The following is a 26,567-nucleotide window of genomic DNA, read 5'->3' as shown; positions in this document are numbered from 1 at the left end:
GGAAGCTCCTGCATTGAGTGTCTGCCCCCTGGTGGTCAGTGCGCATCATAGCGACAGGTCGTTCCACCGTTGGGTCAATTTGCTTATTAGCTTTTTATTATATAGGATAAAATCCATCCATGCAGTTATATAGATCTTGGATTTTATAAGCCTCTGAGTAAAGGTTATTTCAGATGGTAATCTTCAAAAGAAGGCAAACTGCCCTGGCCTGTGTGGCTCAGTTGGTTGGAGCATTGTCTCTTACAACAAAAGGTTGCAGGTCAGATTCCTGGTCAGAGCACATACCTAGGTTGTGGGTTCAATCCCCATTTGGGGCGCGTACAGGAGGCAACCGATCCATGTTTCTCTTTCCCTCTACCTTCATCTATCTTTAAAATCAATAAAAACATATCCTCAGGTGAGGATTTAGAAAATAAAAGAAGGCAAACCAATGGAATTTAATTTTAAAATGTTAACATTGATACTATATAAGTGTACTTTCTAAACTTCAAATATTTTTTATACATGCTTAGTTGTTTTAAGATAATTGGAATATTTATTTTGGCTCCTGCCATTCATTTTATTTTCACAAATAGGATTTTTTATTTGTCATCATTAAATGTCTGAATTTTAAACAGATTCTTGGACTGGAGGCTCATATCCATCAGCTCATTCAGCTTTAGTACCTGTCCCATTCCCAGTAGCTTTTCCAGAACTGCTACCTTCACCATGAAGCTCCATGAGTTTTCCCAATTCAAACTTGGGCTTCGTCAGCATTTTGATTTTTCTAACAAAGACATCATGGAGCGGATAAATAGATTGGCAAACCTATCTGTCTTTTCCAATGCTGTCTGGAATCAATTTATTGACCACTTCTTTCAAGTCATTTGTCTGCACCTCTCAGGTCATGATTTCCATCATCGTCTTCCAGATTTGGTGGACCTGCTGATGCTGAGCATAAGAGATCTTCCAAATCTGATTGTTGCTCTTTTTAGTAAAACCAACACAGAATAGACAAAGCAAATAGCCATTGGTAGTCTTGACATTGACATGAGCTTCAGTCATGGTCTGCCACTTCTTGACCATGGAGCACATTTTGTCATGGGTAAGATCCATGTCATGAAAATTAGGCAGTTTTTGCCCTGAACATCCTCAGTAATTAGCTTGAATTTTCTAAACACAACTTCATCATTCTGTAGATCAGCTAGGCTCACTTCAAAAACACAACCCTTGAGACCATCAGATGCAATTTTGGTTCCTTGAGTTCCCATGACTAGTGTTTTCCCAACATTTCTTATACAGTGGGGCCTTGACTTACAAGTTTAATTCATTCCGTGACGGAGCTTGAACTCAAATTACTCGTATGTCAAATCAAAAAGTGAATGAGTGAGACACGTGATGCTGGGCTGATGTTGTGGTGTTCACTGTGATGTTCGCTGCGCCAACTAGCGGTGGGGTATCTGAAGCTGGCTCATAACCCGAATTTTAGCTCGCAACTCAAAGCAAAAAATTGGCCGAGAGACGGCTCGTGTCTTGAAAAACTCGTTAGTCGGGACACTCGTAAGTCAAGGCCCCACTGTATTGACCATAGCTGGTGCTTTCACATCATATCAATCTTTCTTAGAAAATGGATCAACTACTTTCTTCTCGGCTCCCTTTTTGCAGTCTTTCGTAAGGCGCTTGTTCTTGCCCGCAGCCAAGGTGCTGCTCAGAGAGCCAAAAGGCTGGCTCCTGCCACTCTTGATTAAAATGAGGAGTAGGACAATGTGTTTTTTGGGGGGAAACCCCACTATCCTGATGGTCAAAGACCTGGCTCCTAGTTCCATGACTTTCAGCAAGGTCACTTCACTTCTTTGGGATCTGAAAAGGATGTGGTCATTTTCATTCACCAAACAGTTTTTGTTTTGCTTTTAGAGGAGCTGATTTTCTCTTTTTCAAGTCCAGCATGTCCTGATTTAATTACTGCACTCACCTTTTCTTGTGCTGGGTGAAAAGATAGCCTGAGGGAATTTAGAAAAATTCCATACCCCCGAGCTCTGAGCCACTGAGAACATAATGAGCCAGGAAGAGAGAACACACACAGCTTTTGAAATAACTGAAACCAGTGCACTGATCGCATTTTTTATATTAATGAAGTCTTTTACTTGGTTGAGGTGTGCATAAAAGGAAGGAGTGATGGCTAAGAGCTCAGGGTTTGGATCACAGTTATGGGTTTTAAGTCCTGGTTCTATCTGCCATTTACTTAGCTGAGATATGGGTCAAGTAATTTAATCTCCCTGAACTTCAGTTTCCTCATTTGTAAAACCCATCTCTCGGAATTGCAATGAAAGTTGAATACGGAATATGTATAAAAATATCTTGGCACACAAAAGTATTCCAGTACCATGAGCTTACAGTAATAGTAACTTTTGTCACCATGGACATTTACTTGAACCACATCCAAATGAATTTGAGAGAACAGGTAATGTTTACTTTGAAAAAAAAATGCTCTTCTGATTCTATTGTTACGTTTCATCACACTTTACTATAATTGTTTGCTTAATGTCTGACTATTCCCGCTAGACTGTAAGAAAGGAGCGATGTCTCTCTCATCTACCCCGGAACACATGAATTAGCACGAGGTTTAGCCTGTTGTTTCTGTGGTGGTGACCAGGGTATGCTCCCCAGCTCCCCATGGATGGCAGATCAGGTGGTGGAAGGGGTTTGGATGCAAGGAAGGCAAACATAGGAGGTGAAAATAAATAACACGTGTTCCTCAGTCCATTCCCTCAGGATTACTGTGAAGGTTACAGGCTGAAATAGGAATGAAAGTATGAAAGGCATCAGAATTAAGGCCATCAGAGGAGTTCTAGTTCTGGTTCTCTCAACATGGAATGAGAGATGTGAGCACAGCCAGGCGGATGGGAATAACTTCATCCAATAGCTTAGAGGCTATTTCAATGCCTTTGATCTTTATGGTTCTTTTTGGGGAAAATTTTAAGTGCATAATCTGTGTTTTAATGTTTCTGTATTCAAGTACAATTCCCCCTTTTACTCATTTACTACATTTGCATTCAGTTACATACATGAATTAAAGTCCTATAGGCAGCTTTGGATTAGTCCTATCAACTGAGCAGAATATCTGGGAGAGGCTCCAAAAACAACATTCTGATCTATCAAACGAGGTTCTGTCTTCAACCTGCTGATCATGGACCCCTCTGGGGTTAAGCAGATTTTTAGACTTTTAGAATAATGAAGGTACTAGGTCAGTGGTTCTCAACCTTCTGGCACTTTAAATACAGTTCCTCATGTTGTGACCCAACCATAAAATTATTTTCGTTGCTACTTCATAATTGTAATGCTGCTACTGTTATGAATCATAATGTAAATATCTGATATGCAGGATGGTCTTAGGCGACCCCTGTGAAAGGGTCGTTCAACCACCAAAGGGGTCACGACCCACAGGTTGAGAACCGCTGTACTAGGTGATTGTAACAGCTCAATAAAGAGAACACACAATGAGAGGGAAAGCTGGTCTAGGGCCAGGAGGGTATTGTTAACAAAAGAAAGACCTGCAACTGGATCACCTGAAATTTGGATAGTCTTCTAAGGTGTTGAAGTCAGCTTCTTAGCCTCACCAAAAGGAAGAAAGAGTTCCAAGCAGAGATAGTTTCCCAATCAGTGTCAAGGAGCTGTCCTCATGGCAAAGCTGAGTGGATAGCAGATTGCTCTTCTCAATCCTGACTTTCAATAATGGAAGTCTATTTTTGCCAGATCGTGCACAGTGATAGGTATGAATTCAAGTAACTGTTGAGTAAGTCTGCTAAACATGTCTTTTACAGAATGAAGGAGGAAAAGTCTCTGAAAGAGAAAGCACCAAGTCACAAAAGCCCTCACATCCGAATTGTTAAAAATTATTGGTATAGTCGTGGAGTCTCTTAAAAACTTCAACTCTAAACTGGTACTACCACTCATTAAGTGTTTGTCTCCAACAAAAATCACAAGGAATTCAAATGAAAATGATATTTTTCCTTGTACTGGAGTCTATATTCAGTGACCTTAAGAAAATTAACATATATTTTAAAAAGGAATAAGTGAACCAATTTTTAGTATAAGCCAAACTCTTGATTCTTAAATCCCTTCAGAAAGTTTCAAGATATTTATATTTATAAAGAAATATAAAGACAATTGCTGACATTTGAGCTGCCTGGGTAATGTACCCTCTGATTTGTCACAACACTGCACATATTTACATGTTCTTTTGAATCCATAGCACCGAGCTCTGGTAGTCAATTAGAGATTTATTTGTAATCAACCATGGTGCCTGGCACTGTCATCCTATTTTAGAAAGCTAAGTAGTTTAAGAAAAATCTCAGACTGTTTCTTCCAGAGTTATTTACACTAAGTTATACTAACACATCGTTTCAGGAGAGAAGACAGCGTAAACTCTGGGGGAGGGGGGTGTTGCTTGGGCGCGGGGGGATAGAGAAAAGTGGAAAGTATCATTAAATTGTAATCTTATAACAATGCCCTTCAAATAGAAAATTTCAATATGCCATTCCTTTAGTTGTCTCTGCAGTAAGAGGAAGAGAATGGATGGCTATGACGCCAGCTTACTATAGGACTTTTAGATGTTTTAAGGAGGTCAAATGATATGCACCTACAGCTTGGCACTGTGCTTGTTTTATTTGCATAATCTTGTTAAAACATCTTAAAAGCAGGGCTGATGTGGGAATTCCAGGACATCCCTTTTAGATGTATAACATATTTAATGAAGGTATCCTAATAAAAGGGTAATATGCAAACTAACCATCACTCCGTCACAAAGATGGTGGTGCCCATAGCCACAAGGTGGCAGCACCCAGTCCCCTCAGCCTTGCCGGAGTCTCCCAGTCCTGGGGGGGCTGCCACTGAGAGCAGGCAGCGTGAGTGGCCTGGCGGCATGCTTGTTTCGTCACCGTGGTGACGGAGGGCCTCTGGGCAGTGGGCGCAGAGTGACTGAGGCAGGACGCTTGCTTTGTCGCTGTGGCAACGCCCCAGCCTCAGAGGGCCTCTAGGGGACAGGGGGGCCGGCCTGCCTCCGAGGCCGAGCACAGGCCTGGAGAGGAGACTGCGGGCCTGCTTCCCACAGAAGCAGCGTGGCTCCCTCCTGCCTCCCGTGGGCGGCTCGCTTCCACCTCCCGAGGAAGCTGCACGGCTCCCATGGAAGCAGCAAACAGCTTACTGCACGCGATATCGCGCAATGGGCTACTAGTCTTTTATAAAACTGCTAATTCAACACCCTTGATCTGGCCAGCTCGCTTCTTACCTGTGCACGTCTCTCTCCAGTCCTCTTTTGGACTGTTTATTTCGTGCAGACTGAGATGTTTTTCTCTACTTACCTCCAATCTTCTGTTTCTGCCATTGCCTCTGATGCTACCAGTCGAAGTTTCTAGGTTCCCAGAGCCTAATCTGGGCTCCAGGGAAGGATGAAGTGCTTATAACTATGCCTTGCTTCCACTATCACCTTGGTTTCCAAGGAAAGGCAACACAAGAGTGAGGAAAGGAGGGATCACAGAGCAGAATAAATTGTGTGCATGTCTCCCTCCCAATTGCAACACAGGCCATGAAATTGCCTCTGTAGTCACATCTGAAAATAGGCAAGTGGACCATAAGTCCTTCATTTTGTAGGTGTTGCTTCCTACTTGCGCCAGATGGTGGCCAGGGCCATGCTGTTCCACTACCCACCACTGCTGTGACTCAAACCACCCAGAAGACCTGCCCAGCCTGGATGGTGACACAGCTCATAGAAAGAGATGAGACAAATTCAGGACAGGCACCCGCCAGCTGCTATCAACATCATGGGGTGACCTTGATACCACACTCTGGCCCTGGCCCTGCACCTGGTTCAGGGGGTTGGGCTGGGGAGGGAGTTAACCTTGGCACGTCTTTCTTACCCTCACTTCTTACTTTCCTTTCTTAGTTCCTCTGTGGATTCTGTATCATCAGACCTTCCTACTGTGACTTCACTTTACAATGAAAAGCACCCTTAGGTAGGGAATGGCAACCATCATTTTTTCCCCTTGCAATGGCAGACTATGAGCCAAAAAGTTTGAGAATCACTTCATTATTTAAAAAACACTATTCTTCAAGAATGGGATATAGACAAACATGAGAAACACATAGTCCCTGAGATTTGGGTATACTCTTATTCTTTGTTTATTTCTCTGGGGATATATAATCAAGTGATGTTTATAAAAACACTTTGAGAAAAGTTTGAAGCAATATATGGATACAAGGTGTTATTACTTCCTGTACAAGCTCTAATAGCAAAAATTATAATTAGCATTCAGTAAATGCTAGCTTGTAGTGTTACTGTTTAACACCCCTCTCCCCTTAATAAGTAAGCCGTAATACTTGTGTAATACTTCCTCCTCACAGGTATGAATTAGGAGCCGCTCTGTTTATTGGATGGTCAGGAGCCTCACTCTGCATAATTGGTGGCGTCATATTTTGCTTTTCAATATATGACAACAACAAAACACCCAGGTATGAAAAAGAAACAAAATGACCTGTTAAAAAGTACTATACTATTCTAAATCACTACATGTGAGACAAGTTATAGATAGTTCATGCTTCTTAGAAACTTCAAAAACCCAGAATTGGGAAAGGTTAGGAATATATTGTAAATATATTAAACATAGTAAATATTATATTGAATAGAATATAGTTAATTATAGTTCTTTTTTTTTAAGCTCATCATTCTTACATCCCAAAGCTAGTTCTGGAAGTAGAACTATGGGTCTGACTATGGGGGCATTCTTCACTTTGGCCTCATCATAATGTTCACATAGAAATTGCTGATGAAGGTCACTGTGGTCTCCCAGGTTCTCGGAAGAGAAGTTTTAAATAATGGTTTTAAAGGATAATCACTGAACAAATGAAAAAGCCAGGAGCTTCTTCTGCAGAGATTGTCACACCAGCAGTTCAGAATTGACTTTGAAACATTTCTTGGGAAGAAAGCTAACTGAAAGCAATCAGGGACACTTGGGCTGAGCTATGACAGAAGTAGGGGGAGAGTGGATTCTTCCCATTTTTGTTTGCCCTACGTGTAAAACAGAATCTACCAAACTGTGTTTTGCCTTTCAGAATGGCCTACGCATACAATGGGGCCACATCTGTCATGTCTTCTCGGGCAAAGTATCACGGTGGAGAAGATGTCAAAACCGCAAACCCCTCCAAACAGTTTGATAAAAATGCTTACGTCTAAAGAGCACTGCTGCAAGCTGTGTCTTGGGTTTGTTATAAAGGTGAACCGTTCACACAGTGATCCCATTAGGGCTCTCCTATAATTAACACTCAAACTATTTTTAAAATATGAATTTTTGAAGTTGTTGATTGTATGGATGTAAATGTTCTTATATAGTTATAGACTAATCATTTTCTGTTATGGCTTTCTATAAAAAAAATAAACAGGTTATTTACAGGATGTGTATATATTTTATCCCTTTGTAGCAGCAAAGGGGGTCAGGAGTTATTTTGTAAAGCAGTCTTAATTAGATGTTGCAGTCTTTGTGCCCATTCCTTATGATTCTTTCTTCATATATTTAACAGAAAGTGTATAACGACTGCTGTCTTGTAAACAGTAAGTCGTTTCGGGGGGCAGTCTGAGACTATTCCTCAAAAGACGTTCAGGTTGAGTTGACATGTTCTGGCTGCATGTTGTGACTTCTAGTTTCTTGCACCTGTCTGCCCACTGTCATTCACAGTGACTGCTCAAGGAAGGGCTAAGGGGCCAAGATGTTATGGCCCATTACCTGGCTAGTCCGCCTTAAATAACTGCGTAGGCTCCTCTGATTCAGAAGGCAGTCACTGGGGTGGAGCATCAGCAAGAGCTGAGCTGGAAGCGCTGGCCATGGCTGCCTTTGAAGCCAACAAAGGAAGTCCTGAAGCCTGCGTGGTACCCGCCTCCCACAGAAGCGACGGGCCAAGTTCTGACATCTCTTAGGTCCTGTGTGTGGAACTAACCGGGTAAGGGGGAGGCCATTATTCAAATATGGAAATTGGTCCAGTGATTTTTGAACAAAGACAATGAGTTATTCCTAGAACCAGCCCTTTTACCACATGCCCAGCACCGTTCTGAACACTTTACATGCCCTTAACTCACTTCAGCCTCACAACCGCCCTCTTAATAAAGTACTGGTAGGATCCTGATTTGACAGAGGAGGAAATGAAAGCGTTTAAGTGACTTGCCACAGTCAGTGACAAATCAAGGACTCTGAGCTGAGGCAATCAAGGGTAAAATATATAGTTTCAAGCTTTGCATAAGAGTTGGTATCTGTGTTATCTGTGAGCAAGACACTTTCCGATACTAATCACAGCATGGGTGAAAATAACATTTTTTGCTGAAGCATGAAAGACTTAAAAGGAAAATCTCACTGTTTGGAGGTTCTCAGTGGAAAGAAAAGGAAATGAACATGTTTGTTACCCCCCCCCCCCCGCCCCAAAATTGTGTGTGTGTGTGTGTGTGTGTGTGTGTGTGTGTATTCAACCATTTCAACCATGATAATACTTGAAATATTTTTTCCAGGGATATAAATGAACTGGAAGCAATAAAGGGAAGTTAGGTGCCACTGGCTGTATAAGGGCAGGGTTTTCTTAAGTGTGTTTAAAACAAATTTTAAAATTTCAGAGTTGTGCTAGTAAAGATAATGTTTAGATTGTACTGAACTGTTATCTATATATATAAAAGCCTAATATGTTAAGTGTCCAACCAAGCGGTCGACCAACCGGTCGCTATGACATGCACTGACCACCAGGGGGTAGATGCTCTGACCAGTAGGTTAGCTTGCTGCTGGGGTCTGGCCAATTGGGACTGGGCGAGATGGAACCGGACATGCCCTAGAGCCCTCCCATGGCCCCTCCCCGGCCACCAGCCCTGAACTGCCCCGATCAGGACTGGGCAAGATGGCCCTGATAGGCCCCAATCGCTGGCCAGGAGAAGGGACCCCACCCATGCACGAATTTCGTGCACTGGGCCTCTAGTAGGTTAGTAAGAAGCTAGGAAAATTCCAAGGCAGGAGGAATAGGGAAACTGAGACAAAAAAATTAAAATAAGGCCAGTTTGGCCACCTGTAGCCAGATTGTAGATAGCAAACCCTTATCTTCTCCCAACCAAGAATGCTGGAGAGCAGATTCCAAAGACTGCAGGAGAGGAAGGGAAAGAAAAGGGGGAGAGGAGGAGGAATTTTAATGCGACTAGAGAATACATACCTTAAATCACCCTGGAACTACTGAAAGACCGCAAAGAGGATGGAAGAGGGGGAAGGAAAAGTGCAGTCTTATCTCATCCCACTATTTAAACAGAGAAGCCAGCAGCCTTGGGATTTAATTGCCAGGTGCTTCTCATAAATTCTGGGAAAGCCATAACAAAGTAGAGGGAGAGAGACCTTCAGAGCTAACCTGTACCAGGATATCTAGCAAAGGAATTTTAAAATCTAGAGACAGAAGGGTATATAACCACTTGAACCCTCACCAGACTCAGATGTAGTTTAGTAAATTTGTTTGCCTTGCTTCTTTAATACGTTCACTTACTTTAATTTTTTTAATAAGTTGGCTTCATCACAATGCCATTATCTGGAGTCACTCGTTTGAATTCATTCCTACAAGCATGACAAGAATCGAACCGGGAACAGCCCTCTCCCTCTGACTCAGGGGGCTGTCTGGCAACACCTCTCTGGTGTCTGAGAGAGGTGCCTATCACAGAACTATTCTAGCTCCTGAGGAACTTAGAGAGAAGAGGGAGTACAAGTATGGAAAAGCTCTGCCAGTAACCAGAGCTGTGCCTCAGTGAAGGGAAATAGAAGGTGATGGTCCAAAGAAAAATGAACACACCAGATCTAGCAGGACACAATGATAGGCCTAAACAGAAAAGTTAAAGCATTGGGTTTTACAACATAGATGTAGCGACTAAATTTAACCCTTTGAGTGCCAACCAATATCCTAGGAACTATGCTAAAATTGCCAAGGCATTTTTGCTGATTTTACAGCAGCTTAGGAAAAAAATTATGAATCGCAAGTAAATGAAGTTACATATTCAAAAACTTAAGGGAACCTTTACTACATTGACTGGACGCCATTTGCCATTTCAAAGCTTTGATAGCGCTCCCGGCACTTTTGGCGAAAGACAGGAGGAGTGCGATCCCGCTCCCCAGCACTCTAGGGGTTAAATGTTGGGTGTACTTAGCAGAAGTTCATCAATTTCCCCAACCCTTTCCCTGGTAGACACAGAACATCTTTAGGATGAGGATTATCCCAATAACTATGTCTCAAAGTTTATCTAATTAAGTGAACTAATAATGCATGAAAACAACACAAGCCCAGGTAGTTTAAGATCTCATGACTGAATGAATGAACAACTGAATGAATGAACGCAGTGGCTCGTGTGCCTGTGTGCCTTCTTAGGCACAGTGTGTTTTTGCAGGTTGCTTATCTCTGTTCCACTGCATCAAAATTTTATTCAGCTTTTATTAAACATTTTAGAAACTTACATATAAGGTGTGTACATTTACATAAAATGTTCCCTGTGGGAAGTTTGTAAAAGGATGATAGTGGACTACAAGTAAAAAGACAGGGGGAAGGGGACAGAAATAGGTAAATTGTTCTAACTTTAGATCAGGATGTTATATGGCATAGCCAACAAGGCAAGCTTAAATCCCCTAACAAGATTAAGTTTAACTCAGAAATCATCTCTAGTAACTCAGCCACAGTCACAATGATGTAATGGAGGGCTTTACTTAAAAGGATGACAAAATGAAGAGACCCAAAACCCAACAAACCATATAGTTAAAATGTTACTTTTGGGAAAGAGAGTACAGATAGAATCACAAAGTATGAAAAATGCAAAAACACTTTATATGAACTTTCTGACCATTGACAATGCCATTGTTAAGAACAGAACTAAATTAGTTTTGAGGCATTTTATAACATGGGTTGGGCATTTTTTAAAAGTGGAACAAAAACTACATACACATGAATTCAGTAATGACAATCTTTTCTATTCATATTTTGATAATTTAATTGACACTTAAAACAGCCTTTTTCTTTTCTTTTTTGGAGCAAGTAAAGGTTTATTGATGGAGAAGTCCTAGCTCTAGAAGATGGGAAAACTATCAAATCCTTCTTAAGAGAGTCTGGAATCCAGGCATCTATTGTTCCTAAGGGAAGGGAGGAGGGGCAAGGCAAGGGGTGGGTGCTGGTATAGGCAGGTAAGCCTCAAAAGGGATCCAAGGAAAAGTGTGAAATTTCTCAATCCTTTGTTCCCAGTTGGTCCACTGATGCCCACTGGTCTGAGTCCAGTTATGGCGACTCCTGTGAATCTTTGAAAAACAGTCAGTACTTTGTGCAGGTTTCCCCACCTCTTTGCTGACAAGGAGGTTCGGGGGGGGGGGGGGGGGGGGGGGGGCTGCTGCTCAAGCCTCAAGCAGGATTCTGCTAGTTAATTAACATATCTGTAGTATGTCTCTCTGAAGGCTATCAGAGAGAAGAATTTCATTGTTACAATTCTCCCATTCTGTTCCTTCCTCAATCTTTTTTAAAAAAAATATATTTTATTGATTTTTTTACAGAGAGGAAGGGAGAGGGATAGAGAGTTAGAAACATCGATGAGAGAGAAACATCCATCAGCTGCCTCCTGCACACTCCCTACTGGGGATGTGCCCGCAACCACGGTACATGCCCTTGACCGGAATCGAACCCGGGACCCTTGAGTCCGCAGGCTGACGCTCTATCCACTGAGCCAAACTGGTTAGGGCCATTCCTCAATCTTGAGGGAAATAGAGCAACTGGGCCCAGGTTCAACACAGAGGGAGGATTAGCTTGTAGTAAGATTTGTCTGCCCCGGGTTGCCCCTCTTCTGGCCCTTAGAATCTCACACGCCCACCTGAGCCTTAGAGGAGGCATTTTGGGTGTACAGTTTACAAGCAGAGACCACAGCAATGGTGAAAGAAATAGTAGGCCAGGATACATGTACCCTAAGTAAGGATTAAAGCAAACCATAAGCCAGTCTCTGAGTCTGTAAAGCTGTCAGTCTAGAAGACCCCCAGATGAAAGGCTCAGAGCTTCATTTTTGTGGGAATGAAGGCAGGCAGTGAAAATTCGACAGATTGCACTGATCTGCAGTCCGAACATCAGCTGTCTCTGTGGCTTACACAGCATCCGTCACCTAACCCATCAAATGGGAGCTGTTGTGAAGATTTCTCCGAAGTTTACATTATATCATCTAACTACAGTCTGCATTTGCAAGGCTCAGAATAAAGTTTTCGTTCTCAGTAACTCCAGGGCAAAGGAAGGGAGAAAAGTAAAACACTAGTTAAGAGGGCTGCAGCCAAACATTTTTGCTAGAAAAATTCAGGACCCAGTCCTGTCCACAGGTGAAAAAAATAAAATTTTGAGGACAGTTAACCAAGCGATAACCTAATATCCACAATTGTACATTATGGTTTCAATTGAAACAATTTCTCTCTCGAAAATCACCCTCATTTTATGAAAGATAGCCAAGTTAAGACTAATCCATTGCATAAGTCTAGTTTCAGTAAATTTGGTCTGTGATTTGCATAAGTACGACAAGAACAGCAATTGATTATATATCTGCTTTGCTGGAATTTCATAAGGAATCTCCAGATTAGCCTCATGGCTGAGAAGCCAAGCCACATAGTTGCATCAGCATTTGCCTGTAATACCTATAGATTGGGGTGAATTCCTCGGGTTCTCGAGGTCCCCCAAAATGTCCTCAGGGTCTTCCTTTGCCATCTCCCAGGAAAGCAACCTCTGTTCCTTACCCGGAAAGACTGCCATGAACCATGTAAGAAAGGTACCAGGCTGTTTTTCCAAGGGGCTTTGATCAGCCTCAGAAGTCAACCTCAATTCCTTCGAGCTTTCTGGGGAGATCCAGAGTCTGTGCATGTCTCCTTCAAACATGACATTCCAGTCAAAGCCTCATCAAGGGTTTCTAATCTGTGTCCTATTATAGAGAAAACAGATTCCTATAGAACGTTATGCAAACAACCATGTTGCCGTGAAAATAATAATAATCATTCAAAGTCTCCAAACTTCTTGAGGGACTAGGCAGGGAGAAAAATATAAATGTTAAATGCTTCAAAATTGCTTACAAAGGTATCATTTACCAAACTGCTGGGGGCGGGGGGGGTGGGGGTGGGAGGAGGGGAAGGTTGCTTATATCACACAGACAATTGACCAAAGTCCAAAGATGTTTCCTTACTCCAAATATGACAAGTGCAGGAGGGGGTGAGGTGGTGGTGGTGGCGGGGGGTGGGGGTGGGGGTGGGGGGTGCAGCACAATTTAGGTGGTCAGCACAGTGGGGGCCAATCCACTAGGAACTCTAGCTCCTGGCTGGCTCACCCTTTGTTACAAGCCCAAGGCTCGTGTGCCAATGCTTCAAAAGAAAGGCCAATACTCAATAGATTAGGGTTTGGAGCAAAGAAAGGTTTATTGGTGGAGAAGGTCTAGCTAGAGAAGATGAGAGAACTAATTCTTGAATCCATCTTGAAAATAGTAACATTTTATTCATAAAATATCCAAGCTAAACATTATGCTGCAGAAACGGTAAAGTTAAAAAATAATTGTTTTTTAACAACATGCTTACAATGGATCAAAGTTGAATGTGGTAAAGGTACTTCTGGAAAATGTATTTAACATGGGCCTAGCTATATTTTTATAGTTCTAAACTTCTATAAGAAAAATAATCAATCTACCCTTAAGATTTCACTGACTCCACTAATTCAGTTTTAAGGATACGAACAGAATTTTATAATAAAACACTTCCAATGTGATCACATACATAAGAAAGACATAAAGTTTTAAGTCAAACCAAAGCCTGCTGTAATTAAAAGTTTTCACTTAAAAATTAGTTGGAAAAAAATACACTGAAACGCTATTGTACCGTTCTGAAGAAAAACCTTTTTATGCCCTCAATGACACGCTATTTTTAAGCAGAAGTCTTAAACACTTTATATGCTTCAAAATCTGTTGACAATTTGTTTTTCAATACTGTATTAGGTGCCATTAAAGAGACCCTTGTTCTCTGAAGCAGCTTCCTAGTTATCGTGGAACATGCCCTAAGGCAGGAGCATTAGTATCATGTTGGCAAGTTACTGACATACGGCGATGCCGACACACTGTTGGCACCTGGATCTTCTGACCTGTGGAGCTACAGCTATACATCTGAACAGTCACTCCAGTCAGTCACAGTGACTAAGCTGCTTTTCAGTGTGCTTGATTCATCTTGAAGGCCTGTGGAGGGAGAGAGGAGGAGGAAGAGGAGGCCCCGATGATTAAACAAGCGCATTGTCCAGCCTGGAGAATCCATACCTTCCTACCGCCGTTTATCACTCCGTGTCTAGGTCTGCTCACCAGTCCCCACCCGCAGCGCGCACAGCTGTGCAGGAGCCACAGTCAGTGCAACCACGCCATGGCCCCATCTCCAGGTTATTCCCCAGGACCCTGTGTGGAAGCTCCTTCCCCGCATTCAGCATGTGGCCTGGATGTTGGCAGCACTCACTTCGCCTTTGTTGTTTTTGTTATTAACTCTGAGTGAGTAGGTGGTAAAGAAAGAAGAACAAAATAGAAAAGCTAAATAGGGTTTAAGTGGTAAACATGGATTTTCTAGGGTAGATGAGCTTAAATATAAAGTTTACTAAAAACTGTCTTGAGTCATTGAACAGTTAGTGAGTTCCACTTGAGTTTGATTCTAGATAGTTTTCTTTTTGAGGTGCCTGGGGTCCTGGCACAGGGAGAAGACAAAGGAAATGGACTAAGAGAGTCCTCTCTGCCCTGGGAACTTGGAGTCACTGTACCGTAAACATGGCCTTTTGGTTTTTCAACGATTAGAATCGATTTTCAGGCGCAGCATGGGGAACTTAATGACGGTTCCAGATCAGAGGTCGGTGTTATGACTTGACAATGTGAGAGTAAAGGCCCAGCTGACACATTGGTGGAGGGAAAAGGTGAAGTGAAAGGTAGAGGTAGCAATGGTTCATTTTATAAAGCAGGGTGGTTGAGAGATAGTGCTGCAAGTGGCCAGAGCAAATGCTGGTATTAACATGTTAATTTAAAATTACAAACATGGGTACAAAAATACCAATGAGAGGTGTGAGTGGAGAAAATGAGCCAAGTGTTCATCTGTTTGATAGGACATTGACAGTTAATATCTCAAGTTGATAAGTCTAGAACAGCGGTTCTCAACCTGTGGGTCGCGAGCAATGAAAATACATCCTGCATATCAGACGTTTACATTACGATTCATAACAGTAGCAAAATTACAGTTATGAAGTAGCAACGAAAATAATTTTATGGTTGGGGGTCACCACAACATGAGGAACTGTATTAAAGGGTCGCGGCATTAGGGAGGTTGAGAACCACTGGTCTAGAAGCAGAGGCACTAATAGCAGATTGGTGGGGCACTACAGGTGGGAAAGCGCTCCTGTACGACTTGACTTTCACCGTGTGCAAGATTTACTCTGATAAAAAACATAAATTACATTTTCTAATTTTAAAAAATTAATGCATCAAGAGTTAAGTCTCTGGCCTTATGCAGACTCCAGGACTTATCCGAGAACAGTTCCTACTAATGGTTTCATTGTCATTTATCCCACTGGCTATAATGCCACAAGAAAAATCTTCCTTCAAAGACAATAAAAATACTTAATATGTAAACAGAATAACACAGGAAGACTGCCAGAAGAATGGCCTCATCCAAGTGCATGATCAGAAATTTTAATTTTTATGGGGCACCTGCATGAAGAGTATATTTATATGGGCATTTTCAAAAACAATGTAAAAATTTAAATACTAAAGATTAGTTCTAAAAGGAAATAAAAATAATTAGTAAATATACACAAATCAGTAAGTTGTGCATATTCAGTCCTTATTAAAATAACATAAAGCATCGAGGTCTTTGTTGTGCCAACAGTGTTTCTGTCTGAGGATATATTTGCATAGTTTAATTAGATATTTATAAAGATGAAACACAGTAATTGGAAAATGGACCGAGCTTCTGCAAGACACCAAAGTAGCACACCTTCTCTCTTTGGCCCTCTCGGAGTTGGTGCACCCCAGGCAGTTGGCACTTGAGCCAAATGCGACTCATGCTTCACAGGCGGAGGTTCTCTCTGCTCTTTCCCGGTTATTTTCCCCAGAGACTTTTCTTCTACTAAGGATGATATGTCCCAGTCGTCATCATCCACATCTGAGCACTAAAAGAAACACATGGAGAATAATGTTTCCTAAAGAAGTGGCACATGTCACTTTGTTGGCCAGAGGAGCTGCTGACACTGAGCGTTATGAAGCTGGGAACCTCAGAGGATCCATGCTCTGGTCATTTTTGGAAATGGATTTAGAAATCCGTGTTGGAAGAAAAAAACCCCTTTTTTGTTTCTTGTCATGGAAACATATGTTTTCTACTCTACCAATCATAAATTTGGAAAACTCCAGAAACACTGCCTTTTAGAAATAAAGTTAGGATGCTCCCCAAAGTAGGAGCTAGGGCAGCTCCGGAGCTCTTACCTGCGATAGCAACATTTAATCCGCACGCGGGCCCTCAGGCATAGCCCCTACCCGAAAGGACTTGCCTATCTACCACACCTTTCTAAGGGAGGCACGTGCGCTCTGCCTTGAAATACGTACATGGCTTTTTGTCATATTTGGCCGGTGTAAAACAAATAGCCCTAACTATTAGAAGTAGTTTGACAGAATGCTCTGGATTCCATAAATGAACAGGAAAAGAATTCATCCAAGTGAAAAATGAAGCAAAGAACGACTACTACTAGAAGACCCTGTCGACACGTCTGAGCTGTTCCAGAAATACAAAGGGAGATCTTCCTCCACAGAAACACCGATGTCTTGGGTGTTGTAACTGCTCGGAACGTGTAAGGGCCTCTCCTCTGCTCAGGTTCTGCCCTCCTCTCGGGTCACCACCAACTACTGAAGGATTTCTCCACCAACTACTGAGTTGGACTAAATCCTGAAAAGTCCCTACTTTACTTGCAGGTCACACCATGGCAGCAGAAGAGTCCCTGGATTCAGATCTAGAGGCCCCAGATTCTAGGCTGAAACAAGTTTCTGAGGACGAACCATCTAATATCTGCAAGCACCAACACACAGGACAGGATTCTGAAAAGCTGTAGTTTGATAAGCATAAGACATTGTTACCAGTTATCATTCCAATATCTTTGTTCCCATTTTGGTTTTTTACTTCAAAATAAGATATGTGCAGTGTGCATAGGAATTCGTTCATAGTTTTTTTTTAAACTATAGTCCGGCCCTCCAACGGTCTGAGGGACAGTGAACTGGCCCCCTGTTTAAAAAGTTTGAGGACCCCTGCTCTATGGAATGGGAAGAAAGGCAATACTGAAAACAAGAAAAGGTAAAAATCTCAACTTCTATACTACAAAAAATAAAATTACGATGAAATTCTCTATAGTTAGCAAGTAAAAATGATTTCACCTTTAGTTCTTCTTTAAATTCTCTTTTGATGAATGCTTCAGCAACATTAATCCCACCAACTGGCTTACTCACATTTCTTTGATTTGAAACCGTCTTTTCAACTTTTTCAGTTAATGTTTTAATGGAGGCTCCTATATGACCAACAGAAAATAGGAAAAGTTTAAAAAACTTGTATCTATCTTCAGTTCCAAAATAACTTAACAAGCAATTTTGAGTTTAAGCTTTGCAAATAAGTATGTACTATTAAACTCAATTGATGTATTTTGGGGTTTAAAATGCTACATTAAATACTTATAATTTCCTTTAAAAATAATGGCTCTCTAGACTAGGAGCAGTAAAATTTTTTATCTTTTAATTATTTTTTATTTATTAAATTTATTGGGGTGACATTTGTCAACATGAACATATAGGTTTCAGGTGTGTGGGTTTCTATGCTACAAGATCTGTATATGCACTATGCGCCCACCAAAAATTTTCATTTTAAATCAAAGAAGGGTGGTCTCATTTAAGTTCTGATCAGAAACATTATTTTCAGTGAGGTAACCTACATGAATAAAATATTCATATGGGTATTTTCAAAAACAATATTGATTATTTTAAATGAATTAGTTATATTTTAGACAATTATACAAATATATGTGTATGCAGTACCAAAACTAATTTACATCTGATATGGTCAAAATATATTTTAAAAATTATATTGAACAGAATTTTTTTTAAGTGAACCTAAAGTACCACTTCTCTTCAGCAAATTAACAACAGTTACAGACTTGGACCTTATGTTCCTTTAGACTTGCCCCAGCTCCGAAAGCAGAATGTATTAGAATAGCCATTCGTATAGTCACCCAATTTTATTAGTTGACTGTGTCTCTCTAAATTCATATATCGAAGTCCTAACCCCAATACCTCAGAATGTGACCTTATTTAGAGACCGGGCCTTTTAAGAGATAATGAAGCTAAAGTGAGGTCATTAGGGTGAGCCCAACTCCAGTATGACTGGTGCCCTTACAAAAATGGGGAATCTGGACACAGGCACTCATGGAGGTAGACCCATGTGATGATAGGGAGACGGACAACTACAGGCCGAGAAGAGAGACGTGAGAGATCCCTGCGGCCCCAGTATGACTAACTTGGCCTCCTTGATTTTGAACTATGAGACAACACATTCATTTGTGTTGTCTCTGAACTATGAGACAACACATTCATGTGTTTAAGCCCCCCAGTATGTGGTACGTGGTTATAGCAGCCCAAGGAAACTAATACACCCAGGCATTCCCGAATCCTTCCTCTCCTTCCATGTGAATATCATTCGTGGCTAAGCCCTGTCCGTTTTCCTGAGGCAGCGGTAGCTTTTGGATAAGCCCTGTCCTTTCCTCAAGCACATTTCCAGCTCAGACTGCCTGTGCTGGCTGCCCCAGGTTGAAAACCATGGCCCTAAACAAAATTTCCAAAAGGACTTTTAATGATAAAAGCTCACCCATGGGCTTGGGAGAAATATCAGAGGAGTCATCAATTTCACTGCCTTCGGTCCAGTCAGTGTCACTCTTGACAGTTTTCCTTCCAAAACTACTCTTGTTGTTTTTAGACGGCGGCACAAGAGGTAACTCTGGGGATGTGTATGCCTGGACGAGGTCACCAGCATCCAAGTCTTCCTCAGAACTAAAGGGAGGCGACCTAAACGAATCAAACAGAGGGTGCTGTTTTCACAAGTTTCAGAATTTACAAATGATAATGCCTCTTAAAGTGGTGGGAACTTTCTCAGGTAATTCCCAGGAGCATAACAAACAAAGGGTGTGGCCCAGAAGAGATGGCGGCAAGGCCAGGACTTCTGCAAAAGGCTGGAGAGTCATTTCAAATCCAGACCTGACAACCATTTGGCATAAATACCAAAATGGACTGAAGCTATGACACTCCTCCTCTAAATCCAAACTTGTATATTCTTAACATTCTTGGTTTTACATACCTCAGAAAAATATTTCTCAGTGGGAAAAAATATTTTTGGCAATAAAACTACTTCACCTTTAAAAATAGTGTCATTATTTATAACTTACCTTTACACCGTATCTTACAAAGCGCTTTTACAATCTCGTTTGTATAACCACATGAATTATCACCCCATTTTAAAGGGAAATGAAAGTTCAGAGCAGTGTTCATTCATTTAAAAAATATTCACTGAACAGTTAGATTTCAGACATTGTTTAGTTAGACTATATCCCATGAAATAAAGCTCTTCCCACGAGATTATGTACATGAAAAGAGCTTTTGAAGGGTAAGGCATTATTTATATTGTCTTTACTATATTATATTTCTACTGTTTCTACTATCTATATATATTTATAAATGTACATAAGGCATCAATGTACAGATTTATAGTATCTATGTCTCTAGAATAAGTCAATGATAATGAAATTCAATTATAAAATTAGTTTTCCTCATAATTAATAACAGTAATATACCTATAATTTATTGAGTACCCACAAATGTCAAGCACTGAGGCCAAGCCCTTTTCATATATTCTTACTAATTTATATAACTCTGCTGTGGGAAAGGCAGTATCATCCCATATTACAGATAAGAAAACTGAGACTTAACCCTGACCGGTGTGGCTCAGTGGGTTGGGTGTTGTACCATGTACTAAAAGGTTGCCAGTTTAATTCCTGGTCAGGGCACATGTTCGGATTACGGACTCAATCCCTAGTAGGAGGCATGCAGGAGGCAGATGATAGATGTCTCACTCTCATGTTGATGTTACCCTCACCCTCTCCTTTTCCCTTCCTTTCTCTCTTAAAAAAAAAAAAAAGAAAATCTTTTTAAAAACACTGAACTTAAAACTGGGACTCAATTGAATCAATGGCACACAGTTAATGACTGACTGAGCTAGGATTCTTAGTACCCTAAGAGAGCCTTAGAATGCTAAAGTATCATCTGGCCACACCAGCCATTAAAAGTCAACATCATTCCTTTAATTTATCAAGTTTATTGAAAGTTACTAGACACTGGTGGGGGGACAATGGGAGTGATTCAGGGTGGTTCCACTTCTTTTCTTTCTTTTTAAAAAATATATTTTACTGATTTTTTACAGAGAGGAAGGGAGAGGGATTGAGAGTTAGAAACATCGATGAGAGAGAGACATCGATCAGCTGCCTCCTGCACACCCCCTACTGGGGGTGTGCCCGCAACCAAGGTACATGCCCTTGACCGGAATCGAACCTGGGACCCTTCAGTCTGCAGGCCGACGCTCTATCCACTGAGCCACACCGGTCAGGGCTGGTTCCAGTTCTTAATGGGGGCCACAATGTGATAAGCACTATTATATTGTGTAAAAACTAATAAAGAAACAGAGAAACGTCAAAAAGGAATAACAAGTTAATTATGACATTTAATAATTAAGGCTTTAGTTAACTACAATGAGCATACTAATTTACAATGAAAGGGATGTTCAGGGGAAACAATTTTTTAAATGACCTCTCCCCACCCAAGTACTCTACTCACGTAATATTTGAAGACTTTCTGGGAAAATGATCTTCTGTGATATTTTTCTTAATTCTAAAAAAAAAAAAAAAAAACAACAAAAGAAAACTATTTCTAAACAGCATGAGTGAATAATGTAATTTAACATACATTTCTATGGAATTGGTGATTTTTGCTTTTAACGTATATTAAAGAGGGTGAGCAACAAGAGTCTCTCAGTACCAAGGAGAGAAAGGGTAGAAATTGCAACTATGGTATGATTCTCTGTTGGGTTAAACATTGTTGTGAGCTGAATGTTTGTGTCCCGCTAAAATCATGTTGAAGCCCTAACCCCCAACAAAGCGATGGTAGCTAGAGAAAGGGCCTTTGAGAGGTAATAGGTCTGAGGTCATGAGGGTGGGGGCCTCATGAGGGGATTTGTATCCTTGTAAGAAGAGGAAGAGAGACCAGAGCAGGTGAGGATACAGCCAGAAGGCAGCCAACCATCTGCACGTCTAGGAAGAAAACCCTCACTGGCTAGCTGGCATCCTGATCTTGGACATCCAGCCTCCAGAAGTATAAGAACATAAATCTCCGTTGTTTCAGCCGCCTAGTCTATGATATTTTGTTATGGCAGCCCAAGCTAAGATAAGCATTAATGTAAAAATTTTAGGGTTGGAAAATACTCACTTTGGGACAGATGTTCTATCAGTGAAAACAGGTCTTTGTTTAACCAACTGTCTGCTTTTGGGAGGAAGTTGTACTGCTTTGGGTATTTCTCCAGTTGAAAGGGTTTCCCCTTGAGAACCACTGTACCTGTCTGGAATAGTAGTGTTATTCATGAGTCTTCATTGCATGAAAAGTAGAAGAAAAGACTGTAATACTGTCTATGCTGGCACTGAAATGAACAAACCCATCTCTAGGGTCTAGAGCCCACATTAAAGGATTTCTCTTAAATGTAAAAACAAAATACAAAACCAACACTTAATGGTTCAGACAACAATAAAGTCGCAAATTAAGTGCCAAAGTTTGTGAACCATTTAAAGTTATGAAAAGGTTGTTCAATTTCACTTTCATCTGCAGAAATGAAATGGCGGTTAGTAACAGCCTTACCTGAAGTCAGTGCTATTCTCTCCTCAATTTTAGAGCTGACCTGATGTTCAAGGGATTCTCGAATTTGCTGAATGTTAGGCATCTGTCTTTCTTGATTATGTCTTTTTGATTCCATGGTCCTTAGCACTCTATTCAATTGATCGCTTGGAATACCACGTGTATCCTGAAGGAATAAAATATTAAGTTAGTCAATTACCCCAGGATGAGATAAGGAATGGTCAAACCCCACCTGAAAAAAGAGCCTATGGAAATTTAAAAGACTGACAACACTTAACAGTTGGTGAAAGAGCAACTGAAACTCTCATGCACTGATAGGAATAGTGTACATTGGTACAAACACTGAAAAACTATTTGGCTATACCGATTAAAACGAAACTCAGAAATTTCATTCCCAGATAGATATCCAAGAGAAAAGAATGCCTATGTCCATCAAAAGACATTTGTAAGAATGTAGTGGTCAAAAAGAGCTGCAAATTAGAAGTCCACATGTCCATCAATAGGGAATAAAGTGTAGCATATTCAGGCAGTAAAATGCATACTATAGTACAAACAACTGCAGAATGAAACAACAGATATGAATCTTATACACAAAATCATAAGCGTAAGAACTCATATATAAAATGCTACATGATGTGTGATTTCATTCAAATGAAGTTCAAGAACAAGCAAAATTAAGTCAGAATAACCATTACCTGTTGTTGAAGAAAAAGGGGTGATATTGACTAAGGAACGGGTTTTGAAAATGATCAATGTCTTGATCTGGGTGGTAAGTACAGATCACACACACACACACACATACACACACACACACTCACTCAGAGACATATACATACAAGTTCATATACACACATGATTATATGCATACATACAGGAACACATATGTACACACATGCATATCTAGATATACGTGCACATGTCTACACATAGATACATATGTGTATATACAGATCTATTTACACAAACACTATACACATCCATATGTAAATACATATATGTAGGTACATAAATTCAAGTTGTTCACTTAAGATTTATATATTTTATGTATATCAATAAAAATGTAAAAAGCAAATAATATATATGACATGCTGTACCGGAATAATTCAATCTGGCAAAAACATGAAACATAATTCATTTACCCATTCATTTAACAAGTATTGCTTAACTGCTGATTTTGTAATAGGCAACAATTTGAAGTTAATAGCAGAATGTAAGCAGCACTGCAACTGCCGAGATACAAACCCTAGCTCCTTCATTACTAGCTGTGTGACCTGAAGCAAGTTACTTAACCTCTCTTAAAATGGAGATACTATTGTCACTTACCTCAGAGATTTGTTTCTATGTTTAAATGATTTAATATTCATGAAGCTCTTGGAAAGGTGCATTAACCTCTAGTCTCCTAATGTGGACAGAACTGACATGTCTTCTTCTCATCTCTGATTCTTTCTTATTTAGAAATCAAACCAGCAAATGTTCAAAAAATGAGTAAACTTACTGCATTAATCCCCAAGCTTTCCAATTTCCCCAACAAATTCTGCTCCAAGATTGATCTTATTTTCTTAGTGAGAGAGGGGTTAGTCTTCCAAGCTTTCCTGACATGGTTCTTGCTGTTTTTAAATTTCTGTTCATTTTCCCTTCCTGAAATAAAGTTTCAAAAAATGCTTTAAAAAGCAATTAAACAAATACATTAAATCTCTAAGTAGAAAAGGATAAAATACAACTTTTAAACAGCAAGTAAGCATTTGTAATCTTTTAAGTTTGGGGATATTTTAGTCATTCAGCACAATGTATAATGCTTAAGTACTGTAGCTTTTAAAACTTTAAGTCAGCTTCAAAACTTCAAATGTCTTTAAAGACTCTTTCTTGATCCCTTAACTGAATTATAACTAGGTAAATAATGCAAGAAGTTTGACTCTAAAGAAGCACAATGGGAAAAAAAAAAAACACATTTAGAAGTTTAACTAAGTTTTATTCTAAAATTATTTTACTATTTTCTGAATGCTTCATTTTTCCTAAATCCAGTTAGAATTTATTTATCAGTTTACAAAGAAAAAGCTAAATTTATTTTAAATAACTAAGTTTTTATATGGTAAACTTAATAGAAATTTATTTCATATGAAATTTCAAAATGTGAAATTATCCCTCTTAAAATATTTACCAAAATGAAAAAGAGGTTAACAGAAGTCTTGGGGAAAGCATGTTTTGCTTAAAACAACCTATAATTTAAAATAAAGGAAAAATAACAGGCCAGGTTCTTCTAACTTTTCCTTCCCTATTCCTCTTTTATTGACCCCAATGAAAAAATGTCTACTTAAAGAGAATTTGGAGAAGGGGCGTGTGACCTTGAAGAACTGAGTCCTACATAAAAAAAAAAAAAAAAATGGAAAGCTTGATGAAAGAGACCCAATGCTGGGCAGTTCTGACCCTTAGAGAAGGTGCAAAGAAAGATCTGGGAGAATACAACAGTATTATCATTTTGGAGTCTAATCTCCTGTCTCCAAACAGGGGAGTCTCACCAAATACCACTGCCTGGGTCTGGGGCTAAAGGAGGGCCCCCACAGACACTCCATTTTCCCTGTTCCATCCATTTCAGTAGATGGGATTTTTAGGTGCCCAAGGCACTTAGATGTGTAGATCTTAAACAAAATGCCTTTGGTTGAGATGTTTTCTAAACACTAGCTCAATTCCAGTAGTAAAGGATATCGTCTGTTCATTAATAAATGGGTTTGCTGACAGCAAAATTAGTCAAATTACTATTTGTACATTAAATAGGAGGGGAAACCTTGCATGATGATGCTTTTATATACTTTGCTAGTGCGGCTTTCTAAATCAAATGCTAAACTGTATATGATTAAAAATCAGAAGTAATCTTACATTTTATATTCTCAGCACGTATGCTGCTCTTTTCCCAACCATTGTTTTCCAGTATTCTGAAACCACCCTAAAAAAGGTACTTCTGTCCTAGAAACTGACAATGCATTTTAATCTAGGGGGTTTAGCTGCAGCCATGCTGTGTCACTGACTTTGGCTGCCAGTTGGCCACTGACTCTACAACTCTAGGTATAGCTAAAAATGAAAAGAGGTGCCAAGAGACAGTCTGGAAGTGCTGGAGCTAACACTGGAATACAAGCACCTCCTGTGCTGATTATGCAGAGATGATGTTTTTGGCTGGCATCTGGGATATAAACAGAACTGCACAGAAGCACAGTCTGAAGAAAAGTCTGGGCCCCTGTCTGCCCCGGGGCGCAAGGAGACACGCAAGGGTCAAACGAAGCCAAGAATGGCTGGGTTACAGTTTAGAAGAGTCATAAGGTCTTTGGTGGTAGTCGCTGAATTCATTTGGTTGATTGATCCGGGTTCACCCTCACCCATGATGACAAGTTCCTTTTGGTGACTTAGTTTCCCCAATGACGACAGATTAAACATTTCCTCTGTCTGCAGATTCACTTTATATGTTGGCACTGGTTTTGGGAAGCCATTTATGAAAAATCAGAAAACCCCTTGGTTGGAAAGACTCTTAGAAGGTTGGAGCTGGACTTCGGAAGCAAGAGAAAGGATGTAGAGTGGACAGGGAAATGATAATCACATTTTTGGGAAAAGATAGAATTAATCACTTGAAAACCAACAACAGCTGAAGATTTTAATTCAGGCATGTATTGCTCACCAAGATCAACAAAGCAAAACTTTCTACATATCAGCACTTCCTCTAATTACAAATGTGAAAGCTTATGAAAGCAGATGAGCAATGCGCAATAGCCCACACCTGTGATGGGTCCATCCGATGTACAACATAGCATTTATGGTAAGCAAATAATTGTAGCAAACAAAGCACACAGTAAAAAACAAAAGCAGAGTTTTTCAGTTGGAAGGGACTTTATCATCTAGTAAAGAGCCTCCTCATTTTTCACAGAAGGACACCAAAACCAGAGAGGTGAAGAGACTTCCCCCAAGGCCGCGCAGCATTGTCACTAATCAAACTCAATGACTCGGAGCAAGCTCCTGATCCTGGTTTCAAGTTTCTGAATTTAAAAAAATGGCCTCTAACACCACCTCCTGGTCCTCACATTCTAACACCCTATAAACAGCAAGATCAAGTACGCCTCTACACAACTGTCAATTAGTAAGGAAGAGTCCTCCTGATGAGTTACTTCTTGGTAATAGCCAGTGTTTTGCAAACCACTGCCTAGGCCCTAGGGCATTCGTTGCACAGGCATTATCTGCAAAATGTTAGCACAAGCTGAGGAACTTATTGATGGCAATTAATGTGCTGCCAGCGTGCTAGCTCCATAGAGGCACTGGAAGGATGTGGTCACTGCTTCTGTAACTGACAATGCATTTTGCCGGAATCAAACCTGCAACCTGAGTATGTGCCCTGGCTGGGAATTTAACCCAGGACCTTTTGGTACGAAGGACAATGTTCAACCAACTGAGCTACACCAGCTAAGGGTCTGGGGTGTTTTTGATGGTCCTCAGTACCACCTCCCACCAGAGCTGTGTATGAACCCAAGGATAGTGGCGAAGATTTTCTTTCCCAATCTGATTCCCCAAA

General features: G+C 40.5%; 2 protein-coding genes and 1 pseudogene across 6 annotated transcripts in view; 1 reads left to right on the top strand and 2 right to left on the bottom strand.

The window, feature by feature from the left end:
* Nucleotides 1–7,426, top strand: part of CLDN10 (claudin 10) — a 130,839-nt gene extending 123,413 nt beyond the window's left edge. For both annotated transcript variants that reach the window (XM_070407435.1, XM_070407434.1), the window contains exons 4-5: nt 6,379–6,486; nt 7,087–7,426. In XM_070407435.1, coding sequence (XP_070263536.1) covers nt 6,379–6,486; nt 7,087–7,207 — 229 coding nt within the window. In that variant the 3' untranslated portion in view covers nt 7,208–7,426. The remainder of the gene's footprint in view (nt 1–6,378; nt 6,487–7,086) is intronic.
* On the bottom strand, nt 598–5,362 carry LOC139005001 (small ribosomal subunit protein eS1 pseudogene; annotated as a pseudogene).
* Nucleotides 7,427–10,712: 3,286 nt separating the features above from the next.
* The window catches only part of DZIP1 (DAZ interacting zinc finger protein 1), a 72,806-nt gene continuing 56,951 nt past the window's right edge, over nt 10,713–26,567 (bottom strand). For all 4 annotated transcript variants that reach the window (XM_070408747.1, XM_070408746.1, XM_070408750.1 and 1 more), the window contains 8 exons: nt 23,514–23,656; nt 22,022–22,184; nt 21,599–21,728; nt 20,951–21,004; nt 18,936–19,132; nt 17,459–17,589; nt 16,035–16,209; nt 10,713–14,248 (listed from right to left, as the gene is read on the bottom strand). In XM_070408747.1, the coding sequence (XP_070264848.1) occupies nt 14,172–14,248; nt 16,035–16,209; nt 17,459–17,589; nt 18,936–19,132; nt 20,951–21,004; nt 21,599–21,728; nt 22,022–22,184; nt 23,514–23,656 (1,070 nt within the window). In that variant the 3' untranslated portion in view covers nt 10,713–14,171. The remainder of the gene's footprint in view (nt 14,249–16,034; nt 16,210–17,458; nt 17,590–18,935; nt 19,133–20,950; nt 21,005–21,598; nt 21,729–22,021; nt 22,185–23,513; nt 23,657–26,567) is intronic.

Source organism: Myotis yumanensis, unplaced genomic scaffold, assembly GCF_028538775.1.
Source record: "Myotis yumanensis isolate MYYU_CA2020_CCGP unplaced genomic scaffold, mMyoYum1.0.hap1 SCAF_3, whole genome shotgun sequence".
Classification (NCBI taxonomy): Eukaryota; Metazoa; Chordata; class Mammalia; order Chiroptera; family Vespertilionidae; genus Myotis; species Myotis yumanensis.
This window is presented reverse-complemented; position numbering and strand designations above follow the sequence as displayed.